Below are 12,816 nucleotides of genomic sequence, written 5' to 3'. Positions count from 1 at the left end.
GGACACGTGTTATTCTCATCCCTGAAACACGTTCTTCACTTGGCTTTCAGGACATTTGGCTGGTTCTCCTCCTACCTTTCAGGCCAGTCTTTCACTGGTTCTTGGATGAATGGAAGCCTGACCACCCATCCCTGGAGGGCTGCAGGGTTCACTCCTTGAAGTTCTGTTCTTTTCTAACCACACTCACTTCCCAGGTAGACCCATCTAGTCTCAGGGTTCTGATAGCAGCTGCTTGCCAAGGTCTCCAGTTTTATACTTCCAACCCCTGGCTCCAGACTGCTTAGTCAACATCTCTGTTTAGACATCTAATGGACGGCTAACTTTAACATGTTCAGTCTGAACACGTGACCTTCCCCCCGCCCATCAATGGCAACTCCACTTTGCATGCGCTTGGGCTGAAACCCTTAGTCATCCTTGATTCTTCTCCGTTTCTCACACCCACATCCAATCTGTCTGCAAATCCTGCTGGCTCTGTCCTCAAAGTATATCCAAACTCTGACGACTCACTTCTCCTTGTCACCCTTGAATAAGTTACCATCATAGCTTGCCTGGATTGCTGTAATGGCCTCCTAACTGGCCTCTCTGTTTCTCCCTTTGCCTCCCTAGGATCTGTTCACAGTATAAGAACCAGAATGAGCCTTTAAGTTATGGAAATTCCCTGGCGGTCCTGTGGTTAGGACTGCACACTTTCACTGCTGAGGGCCCGGGTTCGATCCCTGGTCGGGGAACTAAGATCCCACAAGCCGCACGGCGTGGCCAAAATAAAAACAGAAAGGAAAGTTAGATCACCTCTCTGGTTTTAAACAGGGAACCTACACAGTCTTCCCACCTCAGAGTACAAGCCAAGATCCTTAGAAAGGTCTACAAGGTTCTCTACACAGTCAAACCTCCACCGCCCCCCATTACCTGAATGACCTCACCCCGTATCACATCCCTCACCATTCCCTCTGCTCCAGCCACAGCAGATTTCAGCCCCTGGAACATGCCAGTACTCCTGGCCTCAGGGCCTTGGTACATGCTGCCTAGAATATTTCCCCACCCCCAACCTGATCTCTATGACCTTGGGCTCTTAACCTCACTGGGCTTCAGTTTCCCAATGTATAAATGAGAGAATGAAAAGTAAAGATCTTGAAAGGACATCCAGCAATACAGTTCTGTGACTTGGGCATCCACAGACACACGTAAGAAAAATGACTCTGTTCAGCAACGTACTTCACGTATTCTAAATAACAGATTTTCTTAGCAGACGGGAACACAAGGAAATGCTTAACTCACCAGCCTCCAGAGAAGAAGTCAGTAGAGCTATGAAACAAACAAGCCTGAATAATACTTTCATATTTTCCTGGAGAAACAGAGGAATGAAAGAAAAATTTTAAATGTTACTATTCCCCCAAACATCTCTAAAACTACACACACGGACTCCCCCCCTGGTCCCACCCTTACCCGCAAGTCACACTGATGGGTTAGTCTCCCTACATCACTTATGTGATCATGCTTCTGGACGCAAACTGGGGAAAAGGGGAATGAAGATTTTTAACAGAACTGGGGACAAACTCACACAACTTAAGATGAACAAAACTTCCATCAACTGTCCCAACGTTCATTTCCATTTAACTTTCCCCCAAATCTAATCTATGCTACACCCAAAATAGACTACCCACTGGACCCTAAACCATCTTGCCTCTACTTACATGGATGTGTTCCCCACCTGGAATGTACCCACTGCCAGGACCCACTTGCAAAGTCTCCCCATACTTCCAGATCCTGCAAAAGCTCACACCTTCGCCTTATAAGGTAAGACACTAAACCGTTTGTACGAAATGGTATAGCTGCATAGAAATGCACCAGAAAGCCTAAAAGAAATAATAACAATATATCATAATTGGGTTGCTTCTTGTGGTTGGTTGGTTTGCCCCTTCTCTGGGGCTTGCTGGGGCTTTTTATCTAAAATTTCTATAATAAGCATGTATTAATCTTATCACAGAGCAAACCAAAAATATAAACAAAACCTCCACAGCTCCTCTGAGTGGTTTAGAAGCTACACTAACATAGCAGCAGCTACAACAGGTACTGGTCAGCCATAGGGCTACATGTTAAACTGAGGTCCTGGTAACCTCGCATTTCCGTTTCCTAACACTCTGTCCATGTACTTGGCAGGGGGCGTAATCAGATTAGGCGTTTGACTGATGCTGGAAGGAAAGCACGCCCGTGGCTTTATCCATAAAATATCCCTAAAATAATATCAATTGAAACAGGAAAAACGCACTCCATTTTGCCTACCTTTCTAAAGTTCTCAGGCCCAAATTAAGTTAATGTTCAGTACGGCCCCCTTTACCTTTTTGCACGTTCCTGTTCAGTGCTCCTGAAGGGCGACCCGACAACTACATGCAGTGAATTCCAATCTCGTGCTTCCAATGAGCTTATGCACAAGCCTATTCAACAACCTATGAATTCCTAGTATTCCACGGGCCTCAAACCAAACTCATTCTCCGCACCAGCCATGCTCCCTACCTCAGCGACACGGACAGCACTGCCACACTCCCACCCACCCAACGAGAGACCCAGGCTCAGTGACCCGACACCCGCCATCCCCAGAGCTGTTCTCACCAGCCCTGAACAGTCCGGCTCCGGAGATCAACAAACCAGCCCGGTTCACTCATAGCCACTGCTGATGCCTCTTTAGCTCAACAATCACTGGTTCCTTCCTGCATTAATTATGCCAGCTGGCTCCTTATCAGTCTCTCTGCCTATGGACTTACTGCTTCTATTCAATCCAGGGATCTTACAAACTCATAGCTACCAAGTGATCGGTTCAAAGCGCCTTCACCGGCTCCCCAGTGCACCCCAAACAGTCCGCACCCCTCAGCAAAGCACACAGGTCCTCTGTGCCGAGGCTCTGGCTGCTCAACCCTCCACCTTCCTCTCCCCATGTCCGGTCCATACGTCAGCCTTCACCTTGCCCAGTTCTCCAACCTCAGAGCCCTTGCCTTTGCTATTCCCTCCACCCTTCACCTGGTGGTGAAGGTACCTCCCCACCCAGCAGGTCTCAGCCGGGGTCACCCTCCTCCCACCAGCTCCAGGGAGCCCCCAGAACCCTTGCCTGGCCAGACCGTCTTTCTCTGGACCCCTGCAGCAACCTGTGTTAATGCCTTCGCACTTTTCACTGCAGTTACCCCAGGACAGGGAGCCTCACGGGGGCAGGAACCGTGACCCGCCTATCACTGCACTCACAGCTTCCAGAACTGTGCTGGGAACTCAGAAGCCCTTGATAAGTGCTCACAGAATGAGTGAAAAAATGAACTAAAGAAACAGCTATCCCCTCGACCCGACCGCAGGGGCAATGTCCAGGGCAGACCGCATAATTTCATGCTTCAAAAAAAAGCTGTCCTTTTCATTTTACAGAAGATGAAATTTGCCTATATTCTTTTCTGTAGCCGTAAGTTAATCGCAAACACAAAATATCTTAACTAAGACATCACAAACCCAGATTCTAATAACATGCAATCATTTGAATATTAGCTGGAAAATGTTCTACTTAAGAAGTGGTATTAAAAGGTATAAAAAAAGGGACAACGTGCTTTTTAAATACAGGCATACCTCGTTTTATTGCGCTCCGCTTCACTGCACTTTGCAAATACTGTGTTTTTTAACAAATGGAAGACTTGTGGCACCCCTGCATCGAGCAGGTCCATCGGCACCATTTTTCCAACAGCACCCACTCACTTCAAGTCTCTGTGTCACATTTTGGTAATTCTCGAAATACTTCAAACTTTTTCATTACTATTATGTTTACATTCATCTGTGATGAGGGATCTTTGATGTTACGGCTGTAATTTGTTTTGGGGGCACCATGAACCACATCCATATGAGACAGCAAATTTAACAGACAAATACTGTGTGTGTTCCAACTGCTCCACCATGTGGCTGTACCCCCAACTCTCTCCTTGGGCCTCCCTAGTCCCTGAGACACAACACTATTGAAATCAGGCCAACTAACAACCCTACAATGGCCTCTAAGTGTCCAGGCAAAAGGAAGAGTCAATCAATGCGGCAAATTTCAGTGTCGTCTTACTTTGAGATTGCCGTGGCCACCTCAACCTTCAACAACCACCACCCTGAGCAGTCAGCAGCCACCGACATCCAGGCCGGACCCTCCACCAGCACAAAGATGATGACTCGCTGAAGGCACAGATGACCGTGAGCGTTTTTTAGCAATGAAGTATCTTTTAGTGAAGGTATGTACATTGCTTTCTTGGACATAATGTTATTGCTCATTTAATACGCTGCAGTATAGTGTAAACATAACTGGGAAACAAAAATTTCGTGTGACTCACTTTATTGCAATATAAGCTTTACTGTGGTGGTCTGGAACCAAACCCACAGTATCTCCGAGGTGTGCCCGCAAATGCAGGGAAAAAGAAGACAATCTAAGCGTGAGAGACACCCCCAATCGCATTCTCCTCCGTTTACCCCCAGCATGAGGGCAGTGAGCCCTATACCTGATTCAAGCCTCTAAACCTTCCTCAGAGCCATGAGACCACGTTCCTTAAGTATCCTGTAATTCTGACATTTTACTCACATAAATTAGCCTTCTCCCAAATTAGTCTAGATTAAGAGTATTATTATCATATTTACCTTGAACCTGTATTCAGATTATTAAATAAGATGGGAGGCTTTGACGTCTTGCAGTCTGGCTTATTAACTATTTCTGTAACCCGGAGGAGGTGTGTTTTAAATTTCTATGATAGAAGGAAGTAAATAAAGGGTTAAAACATTTCCCGATTACCTGTTCCGGGCCAATCCATGACTCACATTAGTTTATTAAAGACACCACAAAATCAGCTGAACTCTGCCAGGTGTTCGTTCATTTAGTCACAAGCTCTGGCTTGTTCGATGAGTGGGCGGGGGAGAAGACAAGGAAGGTGCCAGGCTGAATTCATACAGAGTGTGTCTGGAGATGTAATTCCAAATTAATTGTGGGCAAACAACGTTTAAGAATTGCAAGTCCAAGGACGGTGCGACCTTGGACACAATTCCTCCTGAGCCTCGGTTTCCTCGTCTGCACAGTTGGCAATGGGCTGGGTGACTATAGACCCCTTCCTATCTAATAGTCCATAAAATGCAGGAGCCCGGCCCCAGGGGTCCAGGTTTTACTTCACCTGCCCTGGAACTGCTCTCGGAAAAAAGCAGGGGGGGTGAGAGAAGCCCCTTCCCCTCAGCAGGGGACCTTCCGAATCCCTGTCAGTCTCCAGGATCCTAGGGCAAGGGGTTTGGCTCCAGGCCATGGGATGGGGGTTAAGAGTCCCATGAGTGTGGACAGTGTAGAGAAAGCAGGTAAAGACGTACCATCCAAGGCCAAACTAAACAAAAAAATGAACAAAACCCCCCGTATGTCCCCAAACAATACAAAATTCCAAGGGTGAAGCCAAACCTGACTAGCCTTCACCCTGCCAGTCCTTGAAAGGCTGGGCAAATCAGAAAATCCCTCAACAACATTTGTGTTCTGCTGTATACCAACATATACAGCCTGTACACCAGGCTGTGTGTGCTAGTGCCAGGGACAAAAATAATTTTTAAAATTCAAAATAAATAAAGTGAAATATAAAACAAGAAGCCGCTCTTCAAGATGGTCACAGTTCAGCCGTCAGCCACATGTGATCACACAATACATCCCACACAGCCATCAATGGATAAAAGTTCAGCCTCTGTGTCGCAGCTCCCCCTTTGGACAAAATGGGGATGATGATAACAGTATTTGTCCTTGAAGGCTGTGATTAAGGGAGTTGTCACACATGAAGGGTTTAGAACATTGTCTGGCAAATGGTCACACTCCGAATTAGCTATTATAAGTCACCCATGCTCTGATGAGAGATGTAAGTTTTGGTAAAATGTTCTCGGATATCCATTCATTTCTTGATTCATTTGCTGCCAAATCAACACCTGTATATTGAAGATCTACTACATGCCTGTGTGTACACTTGGTCCTGGGAACAAAATTAGGAATAACGACTCAGGGGCTCGAGGAGCTCACCAGCCAGCAGGGAGAGTGGACATGTCTGCAGAGTTACACAATGCGGGACTGACTGTCCATGGGGAGAGAGATGCCCCGGGTAGGAGGGAAGACAGGGCCTAATGCGCCCTGAAGGAGGGCTTCTGGACCAGGTGAGCCTCACGGTGGGGAGAGCATGGGGGATATTCATCATGTTCCATAGCATAAATCAAAGGTGAGGCACCGGGAATTCCCTGGCGGTCCAGTGGTTGAGACTCCGCACTTCCACTGCAGGGAGCGCAGGTTCGATCCCTGGTCGGGGAACCAAAATCCCATTTTTTTGGGAAAAAAAAAAAAAAAAAAAAAAAAAAAAAACAAAGGTGAGGTGCCAGGAGGCAAAGCTGGAGAGATGGAAAGTGCCCAGGACATGAAGAGGCTTGCTGAGCAGTTGGGACTGCCATTTGTAGGTGGCAAAACAATCACGTAATGGTTGTAAGCCACAGAGTGGTATACGATCAGATTTTCATCTTTTAAGGAAATGTTGGCACCCATGTGGAATATAAACAGGAGAGGTGTCTGGGGAAGGGCTGTAGATGAGCAGGGATGCAGGCATGAGCGGCCAGCAGTGACAGACAGACGGAAGGGGGCATATCTGAGTCCCACTCAGAGGCAAGCCAGAGAAGGGGTCTGGGACCCACCGGCCCTGATTCCCTCAGGTGGGACGAGCAAGGGCAGGGCAGGTGAGGAGGGCAGGTTCCGGCACCCACACAGCCGAGGAGATGCCTGGGGGTGTCACTCACTGCACCACCAGCCTGGGTCTCCTGAGACCATGTAACAGAAATCGAGAATTCGATTGTGAGGTGGAAATTCAGTGACGTGGACATGGAACCCGGGATGATCTGGAATTGAGGCAGCTCAGACCTGCACTGGGAGCCACCATGACATGGTCACAGCTGAAGCTGAGGGGGCAGCAACCCTGAGAAACCGGGTGAGCAGTGCTTCTTTTTTTTTTTTTTTTTTTTTTTTTTTTTGCGGTACGCGGGCCTCTCACTGCTGTGGCCTCTCCCGTTGCGGAGCACAGGCTCAGCGGCCATGGCTCACGGGCCCAGCCGCTCCGCGGCATGTGGGATCTTCCCAGACTGGGGCACGAACCCGCGTCCCCTGCATCGGCAGGCGGACTCTCAACCACTGCGCCACCAGGGAAGCCCAGCAGTGCTTCTTAATGGCTTCACAGACCCCTTCAGAAGTCAGATAAAACCACGGAGATGTCCCAAAGAAAAATGTACCGCCAAAACCAAAATATTTTGTATACAATGGGAAATAGTCCAGAACTACCTGAAACAGGGTGGAGGACTTCAGCTGTTGACGAGAAAAGGCCGGCAGGCCCCTGGGGTGAATCAGCCCAGTAACTGTGGAGGAGGCCTTGTCTCGTAGGAAGTGACCGGCTCCTTAGGAAGGAGTCACCATCTTCAGGGGGCGCATCTACCTGGGGAAGGAAATGCACACACGGGCATGAGCTGGAACAAGGAACGTCAAGTCCCCGACCACCACACAGATCTCACGGGGTCCAACAAAACAAAACAGGCTTACAAAGGTGAGTCACCTGTTTAAAGAGCACGTGTCCCACAGTCCTTCGAGAAAATCAAGTCAGGGGTGAAGAATACAGAGGCGGACAACCCCTAGTTTTGTTTTTTTTTAAATTTTTATTGGCGTAAAGCTGCCTTACAATGTTGTGTTAGTCTCTGCTGTACAGCAGAGTGAATCAGCTCTACGTAAACACATATCCCCTCTTTTGGATTTCCTTTCCATGTAGGTCAGCATAGAGCGCTGAGTAGAGCTCCCCGTGCTATCCAGTAGGCTCTCATTAGTTATCTATTTTATACGTAGTATCTATAGTGTCTGTATGACAACCTCTAGTTCGTTTTGATTAAACGCACACACCTGGCACTTTGCTGCACACAGGGATGAGTGAAGCCACCTCTTAACGCACCTGGCCACTTAACGCAACTGGAGAATAATGCTCAGGGAAACACGCCAGAGGCCAGGAAAACCTTCCAGGCCCTGCTTAGTAACAGTCATCCCCTCAGAATCTTCACTCTTCCTTTGCACCAAGCATATTAACACACTGGCATTCCACATTACATAACTTAAGATAACTTCTAAAAAGCTGAGCTGGGAATGCCCTACTGTGACGTCCTCTAGACGTTTCACCATTCATTACCTGGTTTTGCAGTTTCCTTTTAGAGTTTTGGAGTGTCATATTTTTTTCTCAGGTCTGAATCATTTCCTTAGGCCTCTGAGAAGCTTGTAAGGCCTCAGCATAAGGCCTTTTAATGCCCAGTGGATAAAACAGCCTAATTCAATGCCAAACATTCTCCTTAGACTAAATGTGCCAAATGCCACCCGTTATTCACTTTGGACTTAAGAGAAAGTACAGGGCATCCCATCAAGGTGTCAGAGCTCGTCATCATGAATCATAACAGGACACAAGATCAAAGACAAGCCTCCCAGATATTCCCGTCTGCAGGCCCCGCAAAGGGCCCTCCCCACCTCCAGTCGTGTGGCCCAGAATGACCGCAGCTGATGGCAGTCCCGTGGACGACGTCTGGGAGAAATTAACAGACTGGGGGAGGGGTGGACGGGCAAGCGGACCAGATTTGTTTGGAAGGTCCAGGAAACCTTCCGCGGGGAAGGACACCCCACAGCCCTCTAACCACTTTCCTGCCTTGATGCAGTGATGCCTATGCTATGTATGAAGTTTCCCAGACTTGCTAACATCCTCTCCATAGCAGCTTCCAGCTGATGTGCAGGGGTGCAGCAGTGCACTGAGGTACCCCACTGCCCGACGCAGGGCCGTCGTGGGGGGCCTGGGTCAACAGGCCTCGGCTACTCACCCCACCTCCAGCAGCCTGGCCCGCTCACGACAGTGCACCGTGGAGTGGAAACACAAGGCGCGACTTTCTACGACGCTCACTGCAAAAGCGAGCCCTTGTGAGCTCCCCAAGTCCAGCTCCCATTGCTTTTTGGTGACACCGTTTGGAAACTAGTACATCACAGCATGCCTATGCGGTACATGGAACATACCTAGGAAGCTAGTGGCTTATTAAAGACAAAGTGAACGTACAAATGTGAGGCATAGAGCAATTTCCTCCTAGACCCAGAATGAGAAACTTCAACGTGAGCTAACTTAGAAGAACAGAGATTAAGCATCAGAATTTACAGTGAGCGCATTGGCCCCAACAAAAGCCCCCCTTCCGGGAAGGACTGACTTTATCCGTAGCGCCTTCCTGTCACTGCAAGAAGTTCCACACCCAGTGCAGACAAAGGAAAAGAGACATGGGGGTGGGGTGCTGTCATGAGAACCCGAGGGATTGCCACAAGTCCCAGAGCCCCCGTGAAGGGCGGGGCAGGGCACTTGCTCCTAGTTTGTGGCCACAGAGCATCTATTAAGGCCTTCTTATTCTTGAGGAATTTCCTTCTTGTTTCTAAGGAATTTCCTTCGCGTTTCTGAGGAACTCCCCCTCTGTGACTCTTGCCTTCCAGGACAGAAGCCACGCAGAGGACTGAGGTGGTGCACAGCAGATGCACCCCAGATGCATGAAGACATACTGTTGCGTGGGCCCAGGGTCCGGGCTGCACCGTCCCACACAGGGTCTACAGGGGGCCGTGCCCAGTGGGGCTTGAGCAGTTTCTATCTACAGTAACCTCCAAGCCTGACTCCCTGGCATGCCCCCAGCTCCATCCCATACTGTGAGGGCCCTGAGTGTGCATACAGGCAGACATCCTCCCGTCTGGCCCTGGCCACTCCGCAGACCAGGGAGGCCCTCAGGCAGTGGAGTCCCCAGTGGACAACCCAGGAAAGAGGGTTGCACACGCCTTGGAATCCAAGTCCAGGTTATCTGGGCAGGGAATTCCAGGGCTCTTGGGCCCCTGGACCATCCTCTCGGCCCTACAGACTCCTAGCCGTGCCGAGGCCAGCAGCCGGCTCTGAGAAACAGAACAGAACCCTCCAAAGTACAGGGCCTGGGTGGGATCTCTCCTGCCAGGTCTAAGGGAGGTTTCTGGAGAGACATGACAACACTAGGGGGCCCCATCCTCTTCCAGGGACCTTAAGTAGCAGAGCCCCACCTCCTAAATATGAAAGGAAATCCTAAGGGTACTTTCCACGTTTCCACCTCACGCCCGCTCACTCTTCACACTGAGCGCCGCGTAAAGACACGGACGGCATTATTTACTACAACTTCTCATCCCAAACCTTAATCAACGTGGCCTCCATGTATATCGGACATCATGGGAAAATATTCAGAGGATGGCGCTCCAACTGATTCACCTATAACTGAGAAGGTCCAGTGGATGAGCCCCTGGGGAAAGCAAGGGCTGTAAGGCAGGTTCTTCAGCTCGTGAAATGTCACCTCCCACATGTTCTACTGAAAATCAGTGGAAACGTGCACAGGGAATGGATGACGGTATTAAAATGAAGCTCATAATTATCTTCACCTGTTACAAGCACTCAACCAGCTATTAAACAGTCGATATCACTCAGACCAAGAATGTCAGTTTTCGGAACTTATAAAGCCAGGGGACTACACGATGGTGGGAGATACTTTAGAATTCTGTGCTTACACGAGTCCTTGTTTTTTTAAACTAGAGCCACGAATACCCGCCCAGAGAAGCTGCAGACGGCCAGAGATCTCAGAGCCCATCTTCCAGGGGTAAGGATTCTCCCTGAAGCTTTTCTAGGGGAAGTTATCAAGGGCTATGTCATGAAGAGGAAAGAAAAGTCTCCAAGAGATAAAACATGAGGCAAAGAACTATCTCTTAAGGTGATATTGTGGAGTGCTGGGTTGAGCATCTACTCTTCACTTCCCAAGAGGAGCATTTTGGAGGTAAACTCGGCGAGGCACTGTCTTACGTAAGCACCACAGTCATCTCCGTTCCGTCCCAACCACGAGAAACAGAAGCACTGGGGTCCCACAGACTCACACCCACCAGCCCCGACACACGGAGCAGCCCGGCCCCGAGGATGGACGGGGCCCCAGGACGGCTCCATACGGGGAAGGAGAACGTGAACGTGACCACCTGGGGGTCGCCACGGTGTGCCCCCGACGTGACGTGATGACTGTTCCCATTCTGCAGAGATGAAAAACACACAGACATCCTAAACCCTGACTATGTGGTCGGCATGGCTGTCACGGATCTTCCCCCGAGAAAAAGCTTTCCACGACTCTGAGCATACAAAACCACTCCCACCACAGAGGGAAAAGGAACACTTATCCTCTCAGAAAATCCAAAAAACCCTGAAATGTTGGTGATTTTCCTCTCGGGGGACAGATCCGAAAGCCTAGCTCACAGAACTATTTGACTTATTTACCCAAATGGGGCAAGGAGAGTTGCTTTTTTTTTTTTCATCATAAGGGTATCATGTACAGGACATGAAGATAAAGTAAAAATAGCCACAGAGGTTTCCGGTGTTGCTAGGAAATCTAAGTTATTCAGCTCTTACACGGCTCAAAGCCACCAGATTGGTGGTGTCACGTGGGTGTTAAGGGCAAAGGGGAAAATGAGGCAGAGAGGGAGTGATTACCATCACAAGAGGGCTACAGACAGGAGTGGGCTTAACCGCTAGGCTGGAGTTTGGCAAGGTCTCCACTTTGCCTTCCTTGGGCTCCTGGACAAGAGAATCCAGACCCGGTGATGGGAGTGACTCTGGTCTCCATCCCTGGTGACCTTTTAAGCGCACTGCCTTGCCCCTTCCAGAATCTCATCCTGAAGCATAGCCCCAACGCAGACACTTGACAAAGGCTCTGAACTGAGTCTGGCCTCACAGGACTTGCAAAAAGTCAACTGTGAGAGACAGAATGCCCCGAGCACTGCCTTCTCGTCGGCTGAAAACAGTCCCGCTTCTCAGAGTGGCGACTACAGGTGAGTCTCAGAGGACCAGACAGTCTCTACAAGAATCTTCCAGTGTCTTCACTCTTGTGGGGTTTTTTAATTGAAGTAAAGCATGCATATGATGAAACACACAAATCTTAAGTGTACAATTCCATAAACTGTGCCAACTGTATATACCAGGAACACCTCCACCGGGATATACTGTTTCCATCCCCCCTAAAGTTCCCGGGTACCTCTGAGCACTCACCGCCCCCCACCCTGCTGCACGTGGTCCTCACCGGTCTGATCTCTATCACCTCCTCTGCGACCCTCTGACAGTTCACGCGCATGCCCCCGCTGGCCAGCTCACACCTGCTACTATGAGTGCCCTGCTATTTCAGGGTGCACACCTGCATTGGCGTTTTCATCGCTTACCACCTAGTGACGCAGTGAAAGCATTGGTTCTCCATGGGGCCAGCATGTCCCCTGAGGGAGCACATTTTGCAAACTGTGGGGAAGGGGACCCTTTGGGTAGCCATTTAGTGGCGGAGACAATGGACGCTACACACCGGGAACGGCCCTACCCAGCGAAGACCTGTCCCTCATCCTCCTTGACTTCCAGGGTCCTGCAGACATTCATGGCGACAGAAGCATCGTTTACCGCTTTGGGAGCCTAGCACCCCACTCCACGCTCCACTTAGATAATATATATTTTGTTGGCACAGTTTCATCCCCCTGAATTTTCCGGGGGATGCAACCACTGTGATAACAGAGGGAGGACTGGCCTTTGACCTCCACTTAGACCTTGATCAGGAGTCAGACCTCATCATGGGCAGCGCCCCATGTCCTCACGCTCGGTCTGCATAAAGCACCACTGACCCCACAAGTCCTGGTGTGGCTCTGCCCAAGCATTCACACACCAGAATACACCATTTTAACCCAAATTACTTTACTTA

At 49.4% G+C, this 12,816-nt stretch overlaps 1 protein-coding gene across 3 annotated transcripts in view; it reads right to left on the bottom strand.

Moving 5' to 3' along the window:
* Positions 1 to 12,816, bottom strand: part of IL1R1 (interleukin 1 receptor type 1) — a 158,023-nt gene that overhangs the window by 26,420 nt on the left and 118,787 nt on the right. For 2 of the 3 annotated variants that reach the window (XM_024744040.1, XM_024744042.1), the window contains 2 exons: positions 7,325 to 7,475; positions 1,276 to 1,342 (listed from right to left, as the gene is read on the bottom strand). In XM_024744040.1, the coding sequence (XP_024599808.1) occupies positions 1,276 to 1,342; positions 7,325 to 7,475 (218 nt within the window). Of the gene's footprint in view, positions 1 to 1,275; positions 1,343 to 4,635; positions 4,740 to 7,324; positions 7,476 to 12,816 lie in introns of all 3 variants that reach the window. The other variant, XM_024744041.1, reaches the window with a different exon arrangement.

The sequence above is a fragment of the Neophocaena asiaeorientalis genome, unplaced genomic scaffold (genome assembly GCF_003031525.2).
Source record: "Neophocaena asiaeorientalis asiaeorientalis breed wild unplaced genomic scaffold, Neophocaena_asiaeorientalis_V1.1 scaffold114, whole genome shotgun sequence".
Taxonomy (NCBI): Eukaryota; Metazoa; Chordata; class Mammalia; order Artiodactyla; family Phocoenidae; genus Neophocaena; species Neophocaena asiaeorientalis.
Note: the sequence above shows the minus strand (reverse complement) of the source record. Positions and strands in the feature narration are given on the sequence as shown.